Source organism: Odontesthes bonariensis, chromosome 24 (assembly GCF_027942865.1).
Source record: "Odontesthes bonariensis isolate fOdoBon6 chromosome 24, fOdoBon6.hap1, whole genome shotgun sequence".
In the NCBI taxonomy this organism is placed as follows: Eukaryota; Metazoa; Chordata; class Actinopteri; order Atheriniformes; family Atherinopsidae; genus Odontesthes; species Odontesthes bonariensis.
The window spans coordinates 10,462,676-10,488,639 of record NC_134529.1 but is presented as its reverse complement, the minus strand read 5'-3'; the positions used below and the strand labels follow the sequence as shown (position 1 = coordinate 10,488,639).

Genomic DNA, 25,964 nt, shown 5'->3' with positions numbered 1-25,964 from the left:
AATCCAACCCGGTAATGACTAAAGTGTTTTACTACAGTGTTGTCGTGTTATTGACAGAACATACAGTAAATGGCTCTCAACCTCAAGCTATACAAAGCTCCATAGTTGAAACCGTTGCAGTGCCATCCACTCTCATCCTTCCTCCATATGAAGAGTTTGTGGCTTCTTAAACAAAAGATTTTAGAATGATGCCTGTTCTGATGTGGAAAAGCTCATATGAGCCATATTTCCCTTCTGGTGCTTGTAGCACCCCTAGCAAACCTGTAACCCCCCCAATATGAGTCATATAGAAGGTTATAAACAAATGACATGGTCATTATTTGTTGGAGGACTTTTTGGGCAAAAAGGTGTGTTTACCAGTTTTAGAAACAACACAACTGTCATAAGACTTAATATGGTGTCCTCTCTAACTCAGTATTTTGCCACTTCATTTCACTGTTTACATTCACTTTTAGTTTTGGTTTGACACAGTTTAGACACCTAAAGCATCTGGTTACATTCAGGTGTCAACGTTTTCATTTGGTTTAGGCTTTAAAACACAATTGTTTAGGTTTTGGCATGATAAACTATTTGGTTCCTCATGTGATGACTTTCCTTAAAACAGATAACACAATCTTATAGGATAAAAAAAATTGAGTTAAGTGGGAGGTTTGGTTCATGTTTATAACCCCTTAACGCCTGAATTTATATAGCTGTATATAAAAAAATGTTTTGTGTGTGTTTTAGCCTTTAAGTAGATGCTAAATAATGCTGAGATTATTAATTTCACTTTTGCACAAAAAATAAATAGAAATATTGGTATGTTGCAAATTTGCAACAACAGACATCCTGGTCAATTTGGTATGTTTGGTATGTAATTTGGTATGTTGCTTATTTGCAACACCAGGCATAATGGTCAATAATAAGATAACAACAACACAGTAATATAACAGTGAAAAAACAATGTTTTTTTATTCACCCTTTTTTTTCTTTACATATTTATTTATATAAAGGTTCCTAGGTCCGTAGTGAATATGGACTAACCGGCTTTGGGGGAATAAAGATGCTATCTCAGCTAGTTGATTGAGTCAAATGGTTTATAGCATATATGCGACAATAGGCGTTAAGGGGTTAATATGCTGTCTTTGTTTTGGAGGGGTGCGATACTTCACGCAGTAAGCCAGGAAAACATTTTGATACTGGTCTTTATTAGAATGCCTGATGTAATGCAAAAAAGTGAATTATTTGTGTATCTAACTCTCACTGCATAGTTTCTAATGCATAAACATAAAAACGGTGTTAAAGTAAAGTTAATTTAAGAAAGTACAGGATGGGACTAGAGTCTAACTCATAGCTTCAGCTTCAGAAAAAAGAAAAAAACAAACATACAAAAATGTTTTCACTTTTATGAAACTCTGCAATAGACCCTGTCACAATGTCTAGCACATGTTGGAATGATTTACTGACCTGACCGGCCTAGCTCCATCTGTAAAACACAAGTATTGAGGCACAAAATAAACTTTAAACACATAGGTCACTAATCACAGTCACATTACAGGCATTTAATTCTATAGAAATGATGATAAAAATATGTTGTTCAGGCTGCTGCAGCACATAGGCAATGACAACATTAATATATAAAATCCAGGCGAGCCATTTCAGATAAACTGCCTGAGAGAACTTCCATTGTGTTTAGGAAATTATGCAGAAATGTGGGAGATGGCCCTGACAAAAGCGTCTCAACACTTTCCCTCAATGATGTTAAAGAGAGACTGTATTACAGCATGCACTCAGCTGCAAATTGTGTTTATTTCTTAGAGAATTGCCTGAATACTAATGGGAAATTCTCACAAAGAACCTCATTATGGATTTAGTGGTATGTGTGCTGTGTTTGAACTTTTTACCCCGTTTGATAAAGATTAGAGCTACTCTGTATGGCCACAGCGGTAAGATGGTAGTACATAATGCAACACACAAATAGCTCATTGCACCAAAGTCAGTTACCAAGAAATGAAAAAACAATGACGGAAAATCAGAACATGAGATGTTCAGATGGAGTTGATTATATCCCCAAAGCACTTAGCTGTCGCCTTCAGCCCGCAGAGATGGTGGAGCCTCAGTAAGTAGCCCAAGCTTTTCTGCCTCACTACGTACACGTGCCAATAAAAAGTCTTTCCACATCACGTGTAGTCAGCTCCTCAGCTGTGTGAGTGGTCTAAACACTGAGCTGAAAGGTGTGAGGTTAATACTGTATGTTTATGTTTCAAAGAAAAAAAACTAGCCTTTTCCTCATCAATCTTATCATAACAACTTCAAGAGATTTTCTCACAGCTCACTTGCTCCTGATGCCTCCAACCTTCTCTGCGACCAGAGATGGATTCTCTGTTGAATGCTTTGGTTACCCGGGTGTTCTGTTAGCTTTACGCTTCTCCAACTGGCTCCAAGCACAGGAATGATTCAGCCCGACAGCGCCAAGCGACTATAGCTCAACCGGCTTATGTACCGTGTCCCTGGGGAATTTGTTTTGTAATTTCATACCAGCATCTGCTTAATCTCTCTACAAGCCAACTTGGATGAAGTGGACTGTCACACACCGGGCATTATGATAATAATAACAGTGATAGGTGGGTTGTGTTTACCCCCTTGGTGCCTAAAACAGAGCATGGGTTTATTAGTATGCAGTTAATTCAAAGCCCAGCTCCTGTGAGAAACATGGGGTGAAACAAGAGGTTGCTAAACTGTTTGTTCCGCAATTATCCTGAAATCCCAAATGTCAGGTGATGAATCTTCCCGCCAGGTACATGCTGATGTACGATGATTCTAATGATGCATGCAAAGTGTTCCTGCTGCTGCACCTATGACATCAACAGCAAAAACTTCTTAGATACTGCATGTAGTGAAATGGTTTTGTTATATTTTCTCTTGTTTTTTTTAAGAGATTGAATGAGAATTATATCAAGCCTACCATCACCAGAAAAATCCTTCCACTCCCATTGCATTAGAATTCCCATGGAATGAGAACTGCTAACAACTGCAAGTTCCAGACAGGACTGCAAGTTATGATTTATCCAATGTGCCAGTGCTGGTAATGGTGCATTAAGTAGTGTCTCCTAGTTATATAACAAAGCACAAAGTGAGCATTCTGACCAATTGCTTTTATAAAAATATGGTGGATGGTGGAATTTAGTCAAAAGGACAGATTAGAAATGTCTACTGACATTAAGTTTTGTGGAAAAAATTTAGTACTCAGAGTATATTCTACAGTAAATCTACCATTTGGGCAAAATTAAAACACAAAGAATTCCCCTAACTGAAACGATTATTGAAATGGTAATGTGTTCCTACCCTTAAATATGACCCATAAGAACGTTCTGTGAAGTACTGCCCCCCACAAGTGGCTGGGGGAAAACATGATTCATATGAGAGTTTCCACCTGAGCAGATGTCATTCTTAAGTATTCTAAGTGTTTATGAATGGTATGATGTGTTCAAGACCAGCACCTGAGTGGGTATTTCAATTTTGTTCAATTAGTAACACACAGCAACCATTTAAACTTTTTTGGCACTTCGTGGTTGGGTTTAAACAATGATACTTGGTTAGGATAAGAACAAGATCATGATTAGAGCTAAAATAAATCCTTTTTTGTAACGCAACCCTCAGCCTTAAGAATGCCATTTTGCTGGTTGCCTTGCTAACATGTAATTTCAACGTGTTACAATTGAAATTTTCACTTCCTGGGTCGGTTTAGCCAACAACATCACTTAGTTTGAGTTAGAAATAAAGACTAAAACAATCATTGTTAGGGCTAAGATACAAATTCTTATAATGCAGCATTACTTTAATGGAGACCATTCTTTTTTCTGTTCATCATTCATGCAGTTGCTCTTACTACCACTAGAAGTTGCATATTCTACAAATGTCAAAGGTTATTTCTGCCTGCATGAACACACACCCAATGAGGACAATTTATGGTGAAGGTCGAACACATAATTTGTCTTTCACTGTCTTTGACAATAGATTCCTTTTGTTTGTTTAGCTCTGGTTGGTTAAAGGCAGTAGATAAATAAGCACATAAATTAGGTAGATTAAAACATAGAGAGTAGGGGCAGGTCATGGTTTTGTTGAGGTAATGATTTTATTGGGTTTGGGGTACTATGACTTGTATGATGTTTTAAAAACAAAACAGGAGGAAAAGTAAAAAAGAAATGCAATGACAACATCATTGTAAATGTGGAATATTCTTTCTAGCTCTTGTGAAAACACGGGTTACTCGAGTCGTGAAGTCTGTAAAGTGAAAAATGTCCGTCTGGCTTCAGAAAGCTGACTCATTTCTGCCCAGCATTGTTTCAGTCCATCTATTCCTGTAAACTGTGTTACTTATTGGATGCTAGACAGAACATGACTTTTACCGGATATGTTGCGTCCATCCACATTTGGAATGTTTTGATAAAGCCCACAAGTTACACTTGCTTTTGTTAAGCTTACGTGAAAAGGCAACAGGTTTTATATGTTAAGAAATGTAAACACAATGCAGGAAGCTTTCTCCTTCTTTGGTACTAAAACAATAAAGGCATCACCAAAAAGATATTTAGACGAGCATGCCTGTAATCCCTCAAGCTATCACTGCAACATTAAAAAGTAATGTTTGCCAAAATTTATTGCCTTCAGTTACTATGCTCTCTGTCACTGCTTCACAAAAAGACATTTAGGAAGCATTTGGCCTCTTACACATGTACAGATCACAGACTATAAAAACGATAGACGTAGATTCCAGTGTCCAAAACATATCAATAAACTTGGTGGCTTCTTTCGCTGCTAAAGTAGAAATTTATAGTGAAATTGTTCCTTCTCCCTTTATTGTGATCTCAGTAAATATTTTCTTAACAAGTCAATGGTTTAAATCCCTCATTTCAAATGGTATTTAGTAGAGTGTGATGTCAGTTTTGTGAAATATGGTTCCTTATGGAGGGAAAAAAGAAACAGCAGAAAAAGCAGGGTACACATTAAGGCAGGGTAAGGAGTAACATCTAAGTACAATGCATATGAATGCAATTCTTTGGTTAGAGCACAACCAAAACTTGGTTTGCTTGAAAATGTATGTACTCGATCTCGGTTACAGTTAGTGACATACAACTGATTATGATGATAGATGGTATAAAGTTATGTCCACGTTTAGTTTGAAATGGAAGATAAATTGGTCTTTCCTTGTCCAAAGTTTTGCCAAGTTATCCATCCCACACTGATGTCCTCCTTATCCAGAGTTAACTATGTTACCTCAGAACTTTGTTCCTGATGCAGCTACTAAAAGACTCTGTCACAATGAAACCTGAGGATGTATTGATGCAAGATAATTGCTCAAAAGACCTATTTTTCTATCATGAGTAGACAGGCTCACAAATGAATTCTGTTAGTAGAGCAAGTTGAGCTTCAGGACTATTTTTATCTTTAAAAATCCGACAGGACACATTCTTACAGCATCATTATTTGTTTCTCTACATTACTGTGGTTGTCTGACAGGCTTGGACATTAACCTGACTACGTCAGTGGTTTGCTGCATAAGATGCAATGCACAGCAGTAATCAGATACATGGTAAAACAAAAGCAATTTAGTAGAAAATGTTGACACATAATTGCAGAAGTATTATGCTGAAGCTCTCAGTTTCCTTAGTCTTTGTTTCCAAGTAGGTTACAACAAATCTCACAGATGTATCTCCTGGCACAGTGAGTCTTGTGTGGTGAACCTGCAGATTGATCTGTCTGCTCTGGCCATATGGGCACCCCGAGGCAGTTGTTACCTCACCAAGGTGACAGGAAGACCTGGATGGTCATTTTGTGATATAGTTTTTTACAAAGTTAGTGACACACTTGGAGATAGAAATGGGAATTTATTCTCACATGGTGTACACGTGCATGTAAAGTATTGGCTGAAAAGATTCTACAACAAGGTCTTTACAACAGGGATACATTTCTTTTTTATAGAAAAACTGTGATGATTACAGTAATTTGGTCAAAAACTTGTGAAGCTAACCTTGCATTTTCCTCATGTCATTAAAGATAATGTAAGTACAAGGTGAGCAAAATGGAACAGAAACAACAAAAATCTAACAAATGTGTTTCATCTTACAATGACACTCAATTCGGTTGAGGCCTCTTTGTTTTGTTTCAAGGAATTTCGGTCAAAGCACTGAATGCATGGTGCGAATGACAGCACGACTCTATTATGACACAGCTCTTAGCCGAACAGCTTTTATTATTGCCATTTGTTCAGCTTCATCTGTCAGTTCTGAGACAGTAAAATGACATAAGAGCAAGATAAACAGCAAAACAACATCTCAGTGCAGAAGATGTGAAGCAGTAAGTAATGCAGTTTGGGGTTCAAATAACACCTTGATAAGATCAATTACTTGATTTAATTGCCTCTGCTCATTGGGTCAGGTGCCAGCATTCGTCTCATCCTTCACATGGCATGTCACATGATAGCTTTACAATGTGGCAATAAGCCCAGTTCTGTCAGAACCACTCGTCAAAACGAGACGAGAAACAGAGATGAATTTCAGAATCTTATTCTGAATGCATACAATTTGTGTTTGGCGGTATGGCTCTGTTCGGAGGAAGTTCCCGACTTTTCCATGAGCTCCATGGAAGCCAGACAGGGAACAGCAGCATCTTCAGGTGGAGTGCCTTCCATTTGCTGTAAAGGCAACAAACCCCCTAGAACAGAGCAAGCAACGATGAACAACAGTATGACATTGTTGGCAATGAAAAATCGGTGGAGCAGGGGAGGTGGTGGGTGCAAGCAGAAAGCAAAAAAAGCAGTGACAGCAAACCAAGTTTAAATGAAGTGCCCCAAATGCCAGCATCCAATTACAAGCAGGAGCTGATTACCCATTGAGCGCAGCTGGTTGTGGAGCCATAGGGGTTGGGTTGGCGTCGGCCAATAGGCAAGGGCGCGTTGACTACGTGGTCTGCCAGAACTAACGCGATGCTCCATTCAGACAGGATGCTGATGGGCACTTGTGTCTCCAGTGAAGCTAATGTCAGAGGACCACACATCCTCGTGTTCCCGTGAGAGTGTAGATTATTTGTAAAAGCAACCACACATTGCCTCATGTTGGCTTGTGGTTTGAAATATTTCAGCAAAATATCATTTTAGAAAATCACCCTTAAACTGCAGAGATTAAAGCACAATTGAGACACCCACATATTTCTGATGGTTGAGTTTTACATCAGTGCTCTTCTCTGGAAATTTTAACACTAACACTGTGTCTCCCAGCTCAGCAAACCTTTATATAGCTTTGGTGTTATAAATAACTCTTGATCCAGGACTTGCATATTTGGTGTGAATTACTTCAATTTATGTAGCTGCTCTTCCTTGAATTTGGCATTAAAAAAAATATGACTTGCAACCCACTACTTTTAGTAAAAAAAGCTAGCTAGTAAAGCAAGAAGTGGTTTCAAGCTGCTGCTGAAACTCACAGATTTGTTTATTATCAGTATATTGAATAGTTGGAAAAACAAATAGATAATAGGGTAACAACTACTAACTTATTCTTTTTTTTTGTTTGTCAGCTGTTCTCTCTCCTTTGGCTGCAGAAGCCGTATTGATTTTCGTTTTTCTACCTGATAGAAATATTTGACTGTGATTGGTCATCTCATGCCAACTTCATCTGTTTTACATGAACATACGCATATCCAATGTCAGGAAACTTATGGAATATTTTAACCAGATCATCTAAAGATACCCTGGATATGTTGAACCTACATCGTAGAACAGGCCATATATTTTTTTTGTGTTTTGCCACAAGTAGCTCCGGATGAGACAACCCCGTCACCTATTCCTTCACTCGCATTATTGGCCCTGCTATTGTCAAAATAATGTTACATGTCACATACTGCATAAATCACGGACAGAAACGAGCTGAAAAAAGCCACAGCAAAGTAAAACTAATCAGATAAAACAAGCGTCCATCTAAATAAGCTGGAAAAGCAGCAGAAAATGTGGCTTGATTTATGTTAAGCCTGTGACAGTTGTGCAAGTATTGGGTCAGAATGATAAATAGCTGAACAGGCTAATAATCTATTTGTGTGCCATTAAATTATTGCAGAGGAAAAGGGTGCGACAACATGATGTAACCAAAAGGGCAGCAGTCCAAAATCAATCAAACAAAAAGTGGTCTGACACGGCGGAAGTATGGCACGTTACTCCACAGAGATGTTCTACTGCAGCTATTTTCAGATTCTTCAGTGGAGCGGAAGCCTCAATTGGCACTTAAGTATGTTTCCATTTTTTTCATATAATTTCCGCTTCAGCTGACCATAAAGAATTTTTACTGTTTCCCAGTTGTTGTTGTTTTTACTGTTACTTCAACCTCTTTTCTTTTGCTCATGTCATGGTTTCTGCATGTGAGTGTGTATTTTTTAACGGCACATAAGAACCAGTCAGTGAACATGCTCTGCAATGATCTTCAAGCTGTAGTCTCACTGCCTATTGACGTGTTGAGGTCTGAAATATTGCTTCAGTTTCAGCTCTGGTGGAGCCGAACTTAACACATTTACACTGAAAGCTTAAGCAAAAATGTTTGGGGGAATCTTGGCCAGCATTCGCCCCCTCTGACAGATGAATTGGCCTTTTGGGGGAAAAAAAATAATAGAGAAGAATTCTCTTGCATATGATGTACCGTTGAACTAGTTTCTTGTATTATAATCAGAGCAAAGGCTAAAACATTCAGAGATGTATTTCTTTGCTGCAAATATGAGTGAAGTAGAACTGGATAAAGAAACAATGACTGAAGAAGCACATATGCAACACAAAGGTCAATTTTCCATTAAATGTATTACAAATGCATATCATTGTGAGTCTGAGTGCTTGTTTGTCTCAATTAGCCCTAGGTTTTTCCATATTGTTGTCCTTTTTGCAGTGTAATGTGATATTTGTGCTATAGTGCCAGACTATGGTGACCCCACCCTCACCCTCTGCCAGCACATGTAAGTTTAGGATAGCAGCTGCTTTCCGAGAGGAGCTGAACGAGTTGAACAGGGGCCAGAGCGAGCGCACACATCTGTGGAATCAGGTGACGGAGGCAAACATGGGCTACAAAGAGAGAGCAAATGCTCTCTGAATGACTGGTTGATGGGTCAGAAACAGAGGTGAGAGGAAGGAGTCAGCAGTGAAAAGAGGCTCAAACGGCTTTCAACTGAAGACAAATGACACAGAGTGTACGTGAAATAAGCATTAAGGCTTACACATGGTTTGTTTTTATTGGCACAGTACTGATTTCATAGGAAATGTATTATAAACTGAATAAGAGAGACCTCTCGGATGTTTCAGAAATGACAACCACAGTGTTTGTTCTACAGTGCTTTTGCATCTTTACATCACGAGACAAACATAAAACTCTTGTGCAAAAGGATCAAAGAAAATTGATAGTTTCTGTATTTCAGTAATTATCTCCTCACTCACACTTTTCCCATTTCCAAGCCTAAATGTAAGTGTCTTTGTCCTTTATATATTCCACAGAAAGTGATCCCTGTAATCCCCATACCATCATCCTCAGTGACACCTGGAACTCGTTTCTGTATAGGCCAGTCCTCCCCAACTTTTTTGTCTGATAGTCAAACAGTAGCTTAATATTTTAATTTCCTGTAGCATATTACACGACAAGTCCTCACTTCAGTTTTTTTTTCTGCTCTTACCCACACAAGCACACCTCTACAGCAGATTGCACAAATTGAGCACTTGAAACGGATATGTCTGTCATTTGAGTAGACCTCCTAAAAGCTGAGAAAGCAATACCAACTCTGAGTTCCTACATTAGCAATGAGTACAAATGCAAGACTTGCCACCAAAATTAACATTTTAAAGTATCAGATGGTCTACCTTTTGAACTGGTCTATTTTATATTTACTACAGTGCAGCAAAGAATGAGATGTGCTCAAACTGTTCAAGCCTTCATTTGTATTTCTTAATCTTACATATTCTTGCTTCATTTCCCTTAACATCTCATCACTGTCCACTTCTATCCTCTGTTCCTCCTCCTGTGCAGTTTACATCAGTAGAAAGAACTATTTAAGTCCAGCTATGTTGTAACTTTTAAACAAACTTTATATCAGCTGTATATCAGGTACAATAAATCACGTGATTTATTTAATTAGCTCATGCTCCCAAAGATCTCACACTCAGCTTGGAATGCCTTGCTTACTGACCTCATGGAAAACTGTGGCCTGCCAAGGTTTCCACTCATATCCCCTAAAAAGGAACCTAAGTTGTACATTTGGAAACAGCTGCTGATAGCGTTCTGTTTTATTTATTTTCTTTTTTTTTCCGTGAAAGCAAAACATTGGCCGAGGACACACACAGTCACAGATTGATGCTTTCGAGTGTGTGGATAAAGGGGCTTTAACAGTGTGTAGAGATTGTGGTTGTATTGCACAACGATAAGGTCTTACTACAAGACAGATAATTCAGAGCAGTGGCAGCTCTCAGGTCTAACGCCTGGTTGCTTTTGTCTCAACGCTTGTGACGCTGCAGTGTTTGGGTCTCAGCTGCATGCTGGATGAGAGCACATGCTCCCAGGCCCGATTTGGAGCCTACATAGGGCTAACCGAGTTAAAGTTAACCCAGACAGACGCTCTGCCAATGTCCCGTGTCCTCTGGCGTTACATCAGATTGCTTGTGATAAATACATCCTGCGTCAACCTTTTTCTTTCTCTGTGTATGTTCATCTCCCTGGACAGACTGGACAGGCTCCTTCTTCACTGCTGAAGCATATAATGAATGTTTGATTGGAGATATTACTCTTACCATTTAAGTCCACTAACAGAATTAGCAGAACATCGTAGAAGCTGACATTTCTGACATCATTATAAGTCTTACATGAAAAACATCAAGAGGTACTATCAGTGAAATGTATGCATATTAATTAGTACAAAGTGAATGGACTTTTAAAGAATATTACCCTTCGACACACACAGTGACTTCTAGAAAAGACACTCAACATTTTTAATACTGTGAGATCACTGAGTAGAACATTATTCTTTTCAGTATTTAAGTTTACTGATACATTGAGTAAAATTGTGTGTGTAAAAAATGTAAAGTTTGAGCAGCCCAAGAGATTTGAGCTCTCAGAAGAATCTCAGACCTCAAGCCATAATCACAAAGCAGAGGACATTAAGAAGAAAGCAAAGTGTTTTGGGGGACTGTTTTCTTCTAATTAAAAAATGGTAGTTAACAAAATTGGCGGAGGCCAAGTTGAAGCCCAAAGGACAAAGAAAGCTTCTAAAAGAGGTAAGCGCTAGTAGTGGTTGTGCAGTTACTCCTGCACAAATGTGTCATCATGGAAAAGTCATCAGAAGAAAACCTGTCTGGCATCCGCACCACAAATTTCAGGGTCAGAAGTTTGCAAATGGTTATTTAGTGCATTCTTTAAAAAAAAAACAAGTCTAAATTTTGATGAAGTGACATTTTTTGCTCAAGTTCTTAATTTAGAAGACCGACCTAAACCATAAATGTCTTCAGATAGATATATAAAAACCCTGATGGCCAAAGAATCTCAGAAGCCGTTTGCAGGAAGGATAACCAAAAATTTAACCTTAAAAAGTACCAAGTTTTACTTCCATCACATTTCTTTATTGGATATTACATGTATATTTCTTACATGTTGTGTGTTTTTAATCAGGTAATCTTTTTAATCTTATTGAAATAAATGTTGACCAAACTTTTTGGGTCTGAATCAACAACTCTACAATTAGTTGACTCAGTGCTCAACCTGTTGATCTGAACTAGTCTCCATTAAGATTCTAATTTTAAGCACTTTGGAGTGACAAAACAAATTGACATTCAAATAGTTAGACTCAAGTACCAGGTACTGTGTACACCTGGTCACCATTTAAGCCAAGACTGTTGTATGTGCTGGTGCTATTTTCGCAGGTTAACAACATTTACCAATGTCTTCTAAAACTGTTCAGCCCTCATTTACAAAAAGAAAAACATTCTCTGATCTGTTACAGCTGAAGTTAATGTTTGGATAGGTTTTAATCTTCTCTCTGCCATCCAAAAAAAGTCAGTTTAAACCTGTGGGTTTGAAATCAGTTAAGACCTTAAACTGACCCGTTATGGAAAACCGTTCATTTGGGTTAAAATAACCATTTGCTTAAGGTTAGAAAATGATTGTGGTCATGGTTAAAAGAAGCAAGCCTTGACAAATGTCCATCCATTACATGCTTTCTGGCCATGATTTTGTTAATGAGTTGTTTCTACTTATATTAGCTTAAAGCTGTCTTCATCACTAAAACATTTGTTCAAGCACATAAAACTGCCTGCAGCAGGCATGCATTTTGTTTTAGGGACCATTTGTGGTAATCTAAATGACTGAGGAGCGCAAGTGTTGTTTTAGTTCATCAATTATCTTTGAAAGTGAATAAAGAGCGCAACATTTGCCCTGACTGGATGCTTTCACAATATTTCCCACTCTCGACGCACTGCCATGTGTTATTTTTTACCTAAATGTGTGGGTAACGACGGGAACAATTCCAAAAGTCTCCTCCAAAGATATTTATCCCCCAAACAACACAAAGCATTGTGTTGCTTTGTGGTGAATTCTTCCCTCATTTTCATAAAGTTCTGTGTTTACTGACTTTTCTACAATCCACAGAAGTTACATCAAGTCTTTAAAATGACATGAAAAGCTTTCTTTGTTGTTATTATTCATGACCCATGTGACTTTAATCTTTTTTTCCCCAATAAGATTACTTCCTAGAATTCTGGACATTACACAGCAGTTGTCAGTGAGGCCTTGTGGGTCAAAAGCTAAACAGTGTACTTTGGGGAGGTGGGAGGACCAGAGCTGTGTTTGAGTGCCTGAATAAACAATCACAGGGTCGCCTGGAGTTTGAGGTGTCTGTGAATGAGAATTGATGGGGGTCTGCGGGTCCAAGTTTAAGATGGAGATGAGACTTTGTTCGTGGGAAACAGCATATCACGGTCGTCTTTTAATGTAACATCTTTGGGTGTCATTAACAGAAATGACTGCTGTGTACAAGTGGACGAGAGTTACAGTTTTGTCCGGTTGTGCAGTGATATTTTTGGCAAGATATAGCTGAAGATGAAAGTGAGCTGAGGAGAAGGCATGCTGGGAAGCGGTGCCGACTATTGCTCAAAGACGGCCTCTACCAAGCTGACGACTTGATCCGTGTTTACTCATATGGTTGAACATAACATTCCCCAATCTGTTCAGCATTTTAGGGATGGCGTAAACGCAGATAAGGGTGACATCAGACCAGGATGCTTCCTCAGGCCACCTGTATGGTGAAGAACTAGGCTGGCCATATAGGGCTGAATACCGTGATTGTGCGTAACGCCTCTCGACACACTTCAACTTTGCAGAAGGAATTTGTTTACAGACCACTGCAGTGTTACCAACAGTCGTGTCCTCTTAGTGAAGCTATAAATTATAACCTGTCACTTTGCCCCACTTTGTGCATATACGACACAAAGCTTGGCATTCAGAAAAATTCTGAAATACTTTGGATAATGATGTTTTTGCACAAATGTACACACATGTACTCTCACACACATATAAAGGGGCGATTTAGAATTTTGTTCTTGTTGATTTGACAAGCTGTAAGGACTGAACTATTCATCATGCAACCAATATCCGACATCTCAACTGAGTTCTCTTAGTAGACTGATATAAAATCGCAGTTAATTACACAGTAAAGTGCTGCCTTTGCCATCGAGCAAGTAACTTTAATCATTACTTATTCTTCTCTTTATTTATTACCTGCTGTAAAGCACTTTGGTACATCGTAAGGATTGTCTGTAAAGGGATTTTAAAATGCAAGTACATTTACTAAAACAAGACTGGTTACCCATTACCATTACTAACAGGTTTGTTTGTTTTTTGTTTGTTTATTTAAAGCAGGGACAATACATATTAATGAACATATACATGTAAATATGCAAGATTATAGCCAATGGCTAATTTCCATCTTTAGTCCCTCCAGCAGATTGATGTCAACAACATAGGATAGTAAAATCACTAAAACAACAGTAACAACAATTAGAATAGTTAGCCTTCATGGCCAGTGTGAAAAGAGGGAATAATTACAGAGAGAAAACACAATAGGACAGAAAATAAAAGAGAAAAGCAAGAACAATGAAGAGTTTAGTGGATCATAAAACACATACATGTTTAGGCAGGATTGTGGCAACAGTGCTGTTCCTCCAATAGCCAAGCTTTAAGATGTTTGGTAAAAGAGGTCAGAGTCGGGAGTTCACATATTGTGTGTGGTATTGAATTCCAAGTGTGAGAAGCACGAACAGAAAATGTGGTTTGACTAAAGACACTCTTTCTGAAAGGAAAAAGTTTAACATCAGTGGTCTCAGGTCTACAACATACAAACAGACCTGGACTCACATCCAGAAACTACCTATATCCCTTGAAAAGCTTGTCTGCTACAACATGGTGAAGGGATGGCATCCCACTGTAGCCCGTAGGCTGTGTTGTTGCTACTTGCCAATCTTGTTGGGTTCCCATTATTGCCAAAGAGCTGACGAGTACCTGCGCCTGCGTCTGCGTCACTTGATGCATGACTGAGCAAAAAAAGGGTTTAGGTAGGTCATCTTTTAGTATTAGTATTTCATTTGACAATTGTCAAAAAGTCTTTTATACTTAGAAATCAGAAGTAGAGATTACTCTCCACCAAGAAAATCAAAATCTATCTTTTTTTGGCCTCACATAAACAATGACTGGTCCACAGAACAAGAGGCCATTAACTGGATATTTGTTATGCATTATCTGGCTATCTTCTGGCAACACCAGAGGTTGATAAATATGGGCTGTTGCTCACAGAGACTGACCTCGCTGAGGGCAGCCTGGGTTCCAAAACAGTGGCAAGATTTCCATTGCCGAGCTAGCCCTACTCTACTCGGTTCGATATAGACTACACGGCACGGCACAGCACGGCACCAGTACCATTTCCTTTTCCACACAAACCGCGACCTGGAAGTGGGCAGAGTCGGCCCGTTCACCACTAACGTGACGTCGGTTTCAGGCGACTACAAAGTGTCCCGCCGTGGTTAGTCAAAAGTAAACACAACGATGGAGTGTAATGTGTAATGCAGTTGACAATTCATATTGTTTAGTTAAACCAAGCTCTTTATTAAAAAAGACAGTACAAAAGTAAACAGCAGGAGTTGTCTCAGATACAGGCGTCGACGCCAGTGTTGGTGCCGGTGGAATGCAGATAGCAGCTGTTGCCTCAGCTGCAGATTGCGATGCCAATTTCGGTTCTGAAGCCTGCGGGATTGGAGGATCTTCGCTGACCTCAGCAACCGAACACTCATCGGTTATACAAAGGAAAAAAAAAAAAAAGTGTGAATATACGAAACGCATACACGTAACTGCATAGGTGAGACACTGTGCTAGCCTTCCAAAACAGCGTTGTTTGCTAGCTCACTCAGAACAACTTACATGAGACACCTGTGTAACTTTTTACACAAGTTAAAGACTGAACATGTGTTTGTTACGATATAAAACATGCATTTGTTAAGATATAAGCGTTGCACCAAGGGGATAAGAACAACACTTACCATTTTCCATCGCCTCCAACAAAGACGTCGGCGTATCCACGCCACTCTCCTTGCCCCGGTTCGCAGTAAATGCTGTCCATTTGGTCGAACCACTTCCATGTCTTTCGGTTTGACCCACTCCGGCTGTTGTGGTCCTTTACCTGCCGGTAATAGCTCTTCAGCTTGTCTCAGCACTGCTGAGAATTCCAGTGATAGCCATTGTTAGCCATCAGCTTGGCTATCTCCTGGAACACCTTCTCATTTCGTGTCGCTCCGTCCAGTTCCTTCTGTATGCGGTCCTCGGCCACCACACACAGAAAGGTCTGCAGGTCTCATCGTCCATGGGTTGGCTTTCCTTCTCTGGTCTTCCATATTCATAGTTCTGTTTATTCTCTGTTGCTCTCGCAGGTGTGTTTTCATACATGGCGGGTAATTATTTAAAGCTCCCCGAGCTTCGTCGCGTGTATGATGTAATTTCACCTGACCAATCAGTGGACAGCACTGATCACGTGACATTTTAGTATCGGCTCGTACCGACTAGACCCACCTCTGAAGCAGGTACTAGCCGGTACTAAAAATCGTAACGGGTCCCACCTTCAACCCGCGGTGGAAAAGCTCCCAATCAGGGTAGAGTCGTACCGTGTAGAGCCGTACCTTTACAAAAATGTTCGGTGGAAAAGGGGCATAAACTACGACAGTAGAATTGCTGCAGTACAGACAACCATGAGCTGTGTGATGTTAAAATGATCCAAATACAGACACAGGAGATGCTGTGTAAATCATGGATAAGGTTGTGACAAATAAGTGACATATTTTACATGATATGTATTCGTGTTTTATTTTGTATGTTCTTTATTTTCTGTAACTGTCTAGTTTGTAACAATATTGGTAGAAGCCCAAAGTGTATGGGGTCATAACTTGTACTTCATGGTCAATTTGTGCAATCCAGCAATGCCAGTTACTTTAACTTAACATTCACCATAAATCCTTTTTCAAACAGCCTTTCACACATAATTTAACTTTAGACTATAGCTATGAGTGTCTGAAGAGGGAATTCTGATGTCTTACAAAACAGTTGTAGAAAGTACAGTTCGAGTAAAAGATGAAAACTTGTCTCCTTTGGTCCCTCTAAAAGGTAACTCAATTATGAGGACACAAAGAAAACAAAACTCAGCAGGTGACTGTTTCCATCTTTTCATCTTAAGTTCTGAATGAACCCTCACAACATGCACACACATATACACATCGAGTGTATTATAGAGCATGGGACTGCCGGATCTCGAGATGTCTGAGGATATTATTCTTCAAGCCCAGAGCGGGAGATGCTGTCACCAGCATTTCTGTCCAAGAGTCTGCATCTCTATGGACACCGTGGAGACTGGTTTGATGTATGTGTATATATTGTAACATAACATGTAATCTCACATCTATTATTTGTTTTTGCTCCTCGTTAACAAATGACTGATGATGTAAATAATGAATGCCCCTGGTGAATGTACCACCTCCTTCAGAGACCTTCCCCTGTTGCACTTAACAAATGGGTTGTGCCCTTCATCTTGTTTGGTGAGAATAAATTGTACCTTGTAATCAATGAAAATTTAATTGAGTGACAGAGAACTGGAGCCCTAGGAGCTACATTATGCCATTCTTTGATGTATTTTCAAAGCCTGTTTTTATCCCAGGCTAATTTATCAGTGTAATGGAGACTTCAGATGCAGTGGACATTGTGGGTGGTGCTGTGCTCTTGAGCCAGACACACAGGGGAGGGAAGTGTATACACAGAGCTGTCATGTTTGGGGACAAACTAGCTCTTGGAGCACAGAAAGATGTAATGACAACTAGAAATAATTTCGCATCTGCATTGCCACGGATGAACCGAGTTAGAAGATATCAGGCATTCCATTTAGAAAATCCGATTGAGGGTTACTCAGCACAGAATTAAGCTGTGCAACCTTTCGCTAAAATCAATATGGAAGGATTAAAAATTATGAAATGAGCTTGAAGGTAAAAATGTCCAACAGACTTGGATTAAATTCTTGAAATTAAATCTCTTGATCTCAGACGGTTGGCAGTATTTCAGAAGGCCACAGCTATCATTAAGGAATATGTCTCTTGCCTGTAAAATAATAAGTTTTGTGGCATTTAAATTAACACAAGCCAGTTGCAATAGGCATGAACTTACATGATTAGCTGTGAATTCTGGTTCCTTAATGAGAGGCAGGAGCGAGGAGGGAATGAGAATTTGGAGCATGGTGCACCTGTGTTCTGCTGAAGCCTCCTCGCCTGTTGGTTTTGCCTAATAAGTCTTTTAAAAGCTCTTATCTCCTTTCGGTGTTATGCAATTTTCATATTTTCTTTCACATGATAATTGCAGAAATTAGGTTATGAGACAGCCAGCCTCGGGGAGCAGCAAAAGTCTTTGATAATAATTTTCTATCTTGCAACAATCCCAACACAAATTGAGAATCTGAGCTCATTCCAGAGAGAATTAGTGTTTCCTTATGAAAAAAATCTGATAGCCTGTAATTTCACAGATGTCTCCCCTCTCTTTCCCTCATCTACCCATGAAATGTATACAATTAGTTGTGGCCATTCCCTCATAATGACACTGCTATTTTAAAACCAAACATATTCAGTGTTAATGTTTCGTCTCCTGACAGCAGGGTGAAGAGTCTGAGGTTCTTCCGAGGTCAGTGAAACAGTGTAAGCAGGAGCATTGTTTCTTGTACCTCCGGGACACTGGGGCACATGCTCTAGTATTGATGAGCTCAAAAATCTCAAACAGAGACTTTTAACAAAGGATCTGTACAGCCTTGCACATCGTGTGCCACAGTGTGCACGTTGTTGATGCACAAAAGTGGCTTGTACCTAGCAGTCCATTGTTTAAATGAGGAGTTTGAAACCCACATTAGGAGTGAAGCAAAGGGTGACACTTCAGGTGCATTTTGTGATTAAGTGTCTTCGATTACAGTTGGATAACAAGGTAGGATGACTAATGTAATAAGCTACAAGCTAAGCTCAGGGATCTTTGTGATGAGTGTTGAACGTTGACTCTCCTCCTCTGCCTGAGCTGCCAGCCACCTGTCAGCTCAACTAACTGAATACGATTTTGACTATTTTAGTAAAAGTTCAGTTTCTTTTCTTCTGATGTAGCTGGGGTTTACTGTTTAATGTATAAAATAGACAATAGGCTGAAATGTTGGAACAAACTCGAACTCAGATAAAGGATTATTTCACTTACATTCACCACAGTGAAAACCGTATTGACATATTGTTGTAAATTCTATGAATGAATGGAGGTCATAGTTCATAAGATTCCTTTTTTTGGGGTATTGATGTAGGATGACATAGAGAGGTGGGTGAACTATCAGGGAAAAGACCACATCCAGAGGATTAAACCAAGGGAGCAGTTGCCAGAATAATGCAAAACATCTCACTTTCTCATTGTTTGTACTTGCAGAGTACCTCTTTTGTGTCTATATGTATGCAGAAATATATTTTTCATAATGATTAATATCCTCTATTTTTCCTTAACCAGAAAAAAAGAGAAGGTGCTGAAGTTCATTATTCTTCACATTTCATGTACATGCCTTTTTAATGAAAAGAGATGTAATTTGAGTAACGGGGCTTGTTCCCCAGCAGAGCTTTATGTCTTGCCCATGTTTGAAGATACAACTTCCCTCTGTTAGTGACTGTAATCCAGATACATAAGAAGCGAATAGCCCTCGTGGCTTCTCCTGCATCCAAGGACAAGCAGCAGTGTAGACATCCTGTCTCGTGATAACATTGTCACTGTTAGGGAAGCGGGGGAGGCTGTGGGAGGAAGAGCTTGTCATTTGGGACTCCTTCACTCCCCCATACCATGCTAGCACCACTTGCCTTGTCGCCTCCGGCTCCAGCGTCTGATGTTGACGAGCGCCACTGTCACTCCGGTCGTCCCCATGTCTCGATAAGCTGCTCCTTGCTCCAGACAGCTCGTGACAGGCCTGCAGCATTGTCTCTATGCTCACCTGAACAAACTGTTCTGCTCACTCCATGGTATATTTTTGATAAGCATTTCAGTCTCTCAAAATCACAGCTTTTTACATGCTGTACTGACATCTTAAACAAGGCATTAAAGCAAAAACACAACCTAGCCCTCAGAATTAAAGGTTAGATTCATAAAAGGGATTTGTGGGTTTTTCCCCAGCAACCTTATTTGGAGTCCTGCAATTGAAATGACAAGTTTTTAGTTGAAACTTTTCTCTATTAGTGTTGTGTAGAATGTAAAGGAAAAGGAAAATACCATTTTGTGTTTAATAAAATGTCTTTGATACAGTGCTTGAGGGGAGAGTAATAGATTAATTGAAATGAAGGAAAAAAGAGCGTTGTAAATGGCACCTTCTAAAATGGAAGCAATAATGCAAATTTTCCTCAGAAAGTTATGATTTTAATATATAGTCATAAAAAAGAGGACATTAATATTCAGACCTGAGTTGCAACGTGAGGGAGCAGACTGGTCAGATACTGCAGACTTATGCATTTAGCTGCGTCTGCAGAGATGTGTTTGTGTGAATGTGGCTTGTTGTCTAAAAGTGTTCAAAGTGGTCAATAAGACCTTAAAAGCGCAATATAAATGCAGTCCATATTCCATTTCTTTTTAGGAAACACATCCGTGTCAGCTATTGTCACTCAGTGAGCTGTTCATGGGAACTTTGAAACAGGATTAAAAATGTTTATCCATACATTGAGAAGCTGAAACACTTGAACATCGCATGGGGCTGCACAGCAAGGTTGAATTTTATTTGAAAAAGCAATGTACAAACAATTTAACTACACATTGTTCAAAGTAATAAACAAAACGATACATAAACACATATTGTTATTGTTACAATCATTGTCAGCTAATGATAAACTGTTTAAATATATGAAAGCCAAGTAAGGTTAAAATACGACCATTTCCACAAAAGTTAGGATGCAAAGTGAAATATATATAAATTTACAATAACTGGTTAATCACCCTGAACCCTAAATTTTCTATTGAAAGTAGCACAAATAAACATTTCACCTGTAGTCTGCCTACTTTGTGTACAGAGATTTCTTTGGGTTTCCTGAATCTTTGAAGTTCCAAGATATGATACTTTAAACTTGAATGTGGCAGCAAACAATTACTTGCTTAGTGAAGATATAACAGGAACAGTAGGTGTCGCTGTTAAGAGAATAATCGCACTGCTACACAGCTGAAAAGGCACTTGAATAATACAAACAGGAAGCACATCATTCATTTAGTAACTACACCGTTTCATCCCATCCCCTTTACCTTTTACCTTTTACCAGGATTTGATGTTTTTGTAAAATTTGCAATAATTGCACTTCCTTGGATTTTGATGGGTCCCCTGTAAGGCGGACCTGCTCACACACTCCTAACTCCAGCTCCTCGTGCTTTTCAAACCCGCCACTCTCACAACCTGGAGCAGGTTACAAAATCGAAAGGGGAACGCCTGTCCAAAATTCACCAAAGCACCTGATATCCCAGGTTTTATGTCAGTTTATCAATCAATCAATCAATCAATCAATTATACTTTATTAATCCCCGAGGGGAAATTCCAGTTATGTGGGTTGAGAAAGATTAATATGATAATTAGCTTTAGGTTCACACTTAAGAGCAGGCATACGTGAATATGCACACAAAACTCTTCCAAAGTGAGTAAAGTTCCGGCTTTTCCTCCACTGAGTCCAACAAAGGGCTGTTTTCTACAAGAAAGAGAAAATAAGATTTCTTAAAGGCTGCACCTTTTGGATTTGGCTGTATTTATTAGGGTTTAAGCTAACAGTAGGTTCCACAGTTTGTATGTTCAAATTGTTTAATTATACTGTATTGTTGATGATCAAAATTACTTGTAATTTAAAATGATAAACATTACTGAACAGTTGAAGTATTTGCCCAAGCAGTTAAGTATGTTTGGATGCTACCCATAGCTGAATAAGCCAACTTTGCCCACATCCAATTCGACTGGTTTGAGTAAGGGGGAATGGCTTCTAAAGTGAACATGATAAACAACATGGATGGGAGTGAAGTCAAAAGGTCCAAATCCACCTTAAATGCTGTGCTGACATCAAATTCAAGATGAGCATACATTTCTTTTTTTAAAGAAACAAAACGAGTGCTCTCTACATTTTGTCTTACAATTTCTAATTAAATACAGTATTATATAGCCACAGAATCAGTCCTTCAGTTTAAAATTACTGGGCTTTTTTGAGTCACTTCCTTGTCAGTGACATTTGGGTAAATTTATCAGTGTGGGTTAGATTAAAAACAGATAAAGCAATTGGTTTTGGACCTGGTGAACAGATCAGGTTTTCCCTTCCACAAAGAGATGTATCAGCTATCAGGGCTCACGTTTTGGCAGAACAACCCGGGAAAGCTTTAAACAGATCATACAGTCAGATAGAGGGCTCAACCACCACAGATCAGCGTGACAACAAAACCAGAGCCTCAAAAATTAAATCAATCCTGGACTAATTGCATTCAAACTGTTGGACAACCTCTTCCATATGTGAATCCTGTTATCAGGGACATCTTCTCTCAGCTCCGATTTGCAACAGGTCCAAATGTGAGGAGAATATTTCAGGCAGTAATGATGTTGCATGTGAGGGCCTCGTATCCTGCAGGGTAAGACAATTGTAAAGCATGAGTATGCACAAATCCCAATGACTCAGCCCATAGCTGAAAGTGGTTGGTGGTGAGAACATGCTGGAAATTATAATGGAGCCCTTTCAGGAAGTACACATGTCCCTGACTGTTAGTGAGGATCAAAAATGTTGTTTTAATGGGGATAAATTGATGGACATTTTATTTCCCAAACTTAGACATGTCATATTCTACAACATAAATCTGGTTCTTTATTAACAGTTTTTACACTTCTGAGCTTTGTCATTGTTCAAAAGACTCAGTGGCGCAGACACAGCACACACTGACTCTCTTTGTTGTACTGGAAGAGGTGTTATAATTTCTATAATTAAATGCCTTCGGGACAGAGTGATTTTTGTTTCTTTCACAAGAACAAATAACGAGCAGTATTTGAAACCTACCCTTTGGTGTCTTGTTTATTTGATCTGGAGATATGTTGATTCCTAATTAGGCGCAAATGCACTCATTACCTGAAGCCACTCTGCAGAGACCATTTGTCAATGAATTATTCAAACCCTCTCTCCCATACACGACATTAATACTTGGCCCTTCCTGCTTCCACACTACTGTGCATTCTCATCTCCAATTGCCTTCTGTCACTGTGAAATGAAGTGTTTGAATTTGTCTGAAGCTGCTCTGAGAATACAAATAATCTATATCTGGAGTCCAGGTTTGACTATTCCTCTATACCTCCAGCCTTCTTTACTTAGACTCCTCCTGTCCCCTGCACTGATTTAATTAGTTCTGCCCTAATAACCCAGCTTCTTTCTCTTTCTTTTCTTCAGGTTATGGCCATGCAGCCCCCAGCACAGATGTAGGGAAGGCCTTCTGCATGCTCTACGCCCTGCTTGGCATCCCTCTTACCTTAGTTATGTTTCAAAGTGTGGGTGAGCGAATCAACACTTTTGTCAGGCTCCTGCTCCACCGCCTGAAGAAGTGCCTTGGAATGAGGCGCACCGAGGTCTCCATGGTCAACATGGTGATCATTGGTTGCACATCCTGCATGAGCACGTTATGTGTGGGGGCACTGGCCTTCTCCCAGTTTGAAGGGTGGAGCTTCTTTCATGCTTTCTACTACTGCTTCATCACACTTACCACCATCGGGTTTGGGGACTATGTGGCGCTGCAGAGTGAGCAAGCCCTGCAGAACAAGCCCGAGTATGTTGCCTTCAGCTTCATCTACATCCTGACAGGTCTGGCTGTGATCGGAGCCTTCCTCAACTTGGCAGTGTTGCGATTCATGACTATGAATGCAGAGGATGAGAAGAGAGATGCAGAGCAGAGGGCTCTTCTCTCCCATAACGGTCAGGCAGGCGGACTCATCAACTGCTCTGTAGACCCAGTCTCCCCCTCTTCCTCACCGTCCGGCTGTGGTGGAGGGAGTGCAGTTGGAGGAAGTAGTGGTGGAGCGGCGGGTCGCGGCCTGCGAAATGTTTATGCTGAGGTGCTCCACTTCCAGTCCATGTGCTCCTGTCTTTGGTACAAGAGTAGAGAGAAGCTGCAGTATTCCATACCCATGATCATCCCACGTGACCTGTCCACCTCAGACACCTACATGGAGCAGGGAGAGGCTTTTTCCAACCCTCTCCACTCTAATGGCTGCATGTGCAGCCTGCAGCGCCACTCGGGCATCAGCTCAGTGTCCACCGGCTTGCACAGCGTCAACACCTACAGAAGACTCAAACGCAGAAGCTCCATCTAAAAACCAGTTGGACTTTGTTTCAAGATCCACTTGTGTGTACCGTGAGATGAGGAACGGCATCTCCAACTTTAGTGCGAGACTTTCCGTGGACGTCAAGGGAGCACATCTCCAGTCCTAAAGAGATTCAGCACTCTTGACCTTAGCTCCAGACACGTATTTAACTTCCATTAGGAAAGCACAAACCATTTAACAGTAACATTGCTACTGATGCCTCTGAGAGATAATGCCAATGGTTGTTTAAGGAGCATTTGCTACACAGCTTCTGATGTGTTTTCTGTTAGAAGACAGAACATGTGCATATCTCTTCACATCTGGATTGTCAGTATCCTAATACTGAACTCTGTATTTTCTGTGTTCATGAGAAAACTTTAGTTTGAAAGTTCTAAAAGAGAGAAAAAGCACTGTGAGAGGGTTTTTTAGACAGATTGAGAAGTTTTAGGTGTATATAATGTCCTAATAAGAAATATTTTACTGAATAAACTTAAATCCACTTTTTCCAAAAAGACATTCCAAAAGAAATCTTTGGGAGTCAGTAGCATACTTGCGTCAATTAAATGAAATTGTGTATATATTTGACACTTCACTTATAGGTTTTTGATGGAAAGCCTATTTTTTCAGTGAGAGTTTTCAAAAAATCAAAGATTTCTGTGTCTGTAACTACAGTGCACGTTCAAGACAAACTTTCTGGTCTCTTATGTTATTTCTGACTGGGCATGACTGGGTGGGTTTGGCTTTATTGTCTTGCTGAAAAAGAGGACATTATGGACATTTAAGATGGGATCAATAGATCTTTACCCACTAGGTCTCCCTCCCACCTATTTCAGACCTCACTACAAACCACTATGATTTTATTTTTCATGTTTTTTTTTCTTGTGCATTTATCTATTTATCTGCTTGTTGCTCATCATGTGTTTTCTTATAGCTCGACTATAATCTGAGACTGAACTCAGAGCATGTGAGTCACTCGCGTATTGCAGAAAGGTATATCTTATTCACTGCTGCACCTTAGAGGACTGCTGTTACGTGCTTTCAGACACTGGGATTCAGTGCACAAGTTTATTTTTTTTAATGAAATCACATTGTGTTTTCTTGTATAAATAATAAGCCCTAATTAGTTTGTTTATGTGTTAGAAGTCAGAGTTGCTTGACTTGATACATTGTTGTTAATCAGTGTCAGTAATAGCAGCGCACCTCACAAATAAACAGCCTCAGAGTTTGCACCTCTTGCACTTAGGGGGCCTTTGCTCCAGCCCCACCTAAAACACACTCGACTCAGCCGACTAAGGTCTTTGTACAGTTGTAATTTTAGGTTCTGAAAGAGCATCTATTCTTTTTGTGTAGTTTAACTTTCAGGTGGATCATTTCGGTCCCATTTTTTTTTCTTTACTGGAATTCTCTCTTAACTGCAATATATCTGTTAACATTGTTCAGCACTTCTCATAAACAGATGAGTTATGAACGGTTGTGTGTGACCATTCATTTACGTGTTTTTTTCTTTTCTTTGACCATAATAAAATATTTAATTTAAACAACAGATTCACGTGAGTGTTGGCCGGTATTATTTGTCACTCGCTGTATTGTTTTTCATGTTAGTGTTAAGTCCTCATCCGTGCCTGCTTACTGTGGCTTTGAGGTGCAAAACACAACAACACTGGGCGAAACACGGGGAAAACACAGCAGAAAGCAGAAGCACAACGTTTTATAGAATATATTATACACAACCAGAAATAAAAATGCAATATTAAAAAAAGATAAATAATAACTAAAGAGAAAACACAATGGCATCTTGGAAAATACAAATATTTTCGAGAACACACGTCAACACAACAAAACAATTTTAGTAAGAACACCATTAAAAAAAAAAAATTCACAAAATTTTACATGACACGACAAAAGGAAAACAGTTAACACAACACTTCAGAAAGCGTTGACAAATTATGGCTGTATTGAATTTTGTTTTCTGTTTTGTTTTCTGAAGTTTTCTTCTTTTTTTTTTAACCACAAGCCCACGTAGCTTAATTATAGCCAGTGTTCTGTGAAACAAA

At 39.4% G+C, this 25,964-nt stretch overlaps 1 protein-coding gene across 1 annotated transcript in view; it reads left to right on the top strand.

Annotated features, from left to right (window-relative positions):
* The window catches only part of kcnk3a (potassium channel, subfamily K, member 3a), a 41,756-nt gene extending 16,336 nt beyond the window's left edge, over window positions 1–25,420 (top strand). The window contains exon 2 of the mRNA XM_075458949.1: window positions 23,003–25,420. Within this exon, the coding sequence (XP_075315064.1) occupies window positions 23,003–23,919 (917 nt within the window). The 3' untranslated portion in view covers window positions 23,920–25,420. The remainder of the gene's footprint in view (window positions 1–23,002) is intronic.
* The last annotated feature ends 544 nt before the right edge of the window (window positions 25,421–25,964 follow it).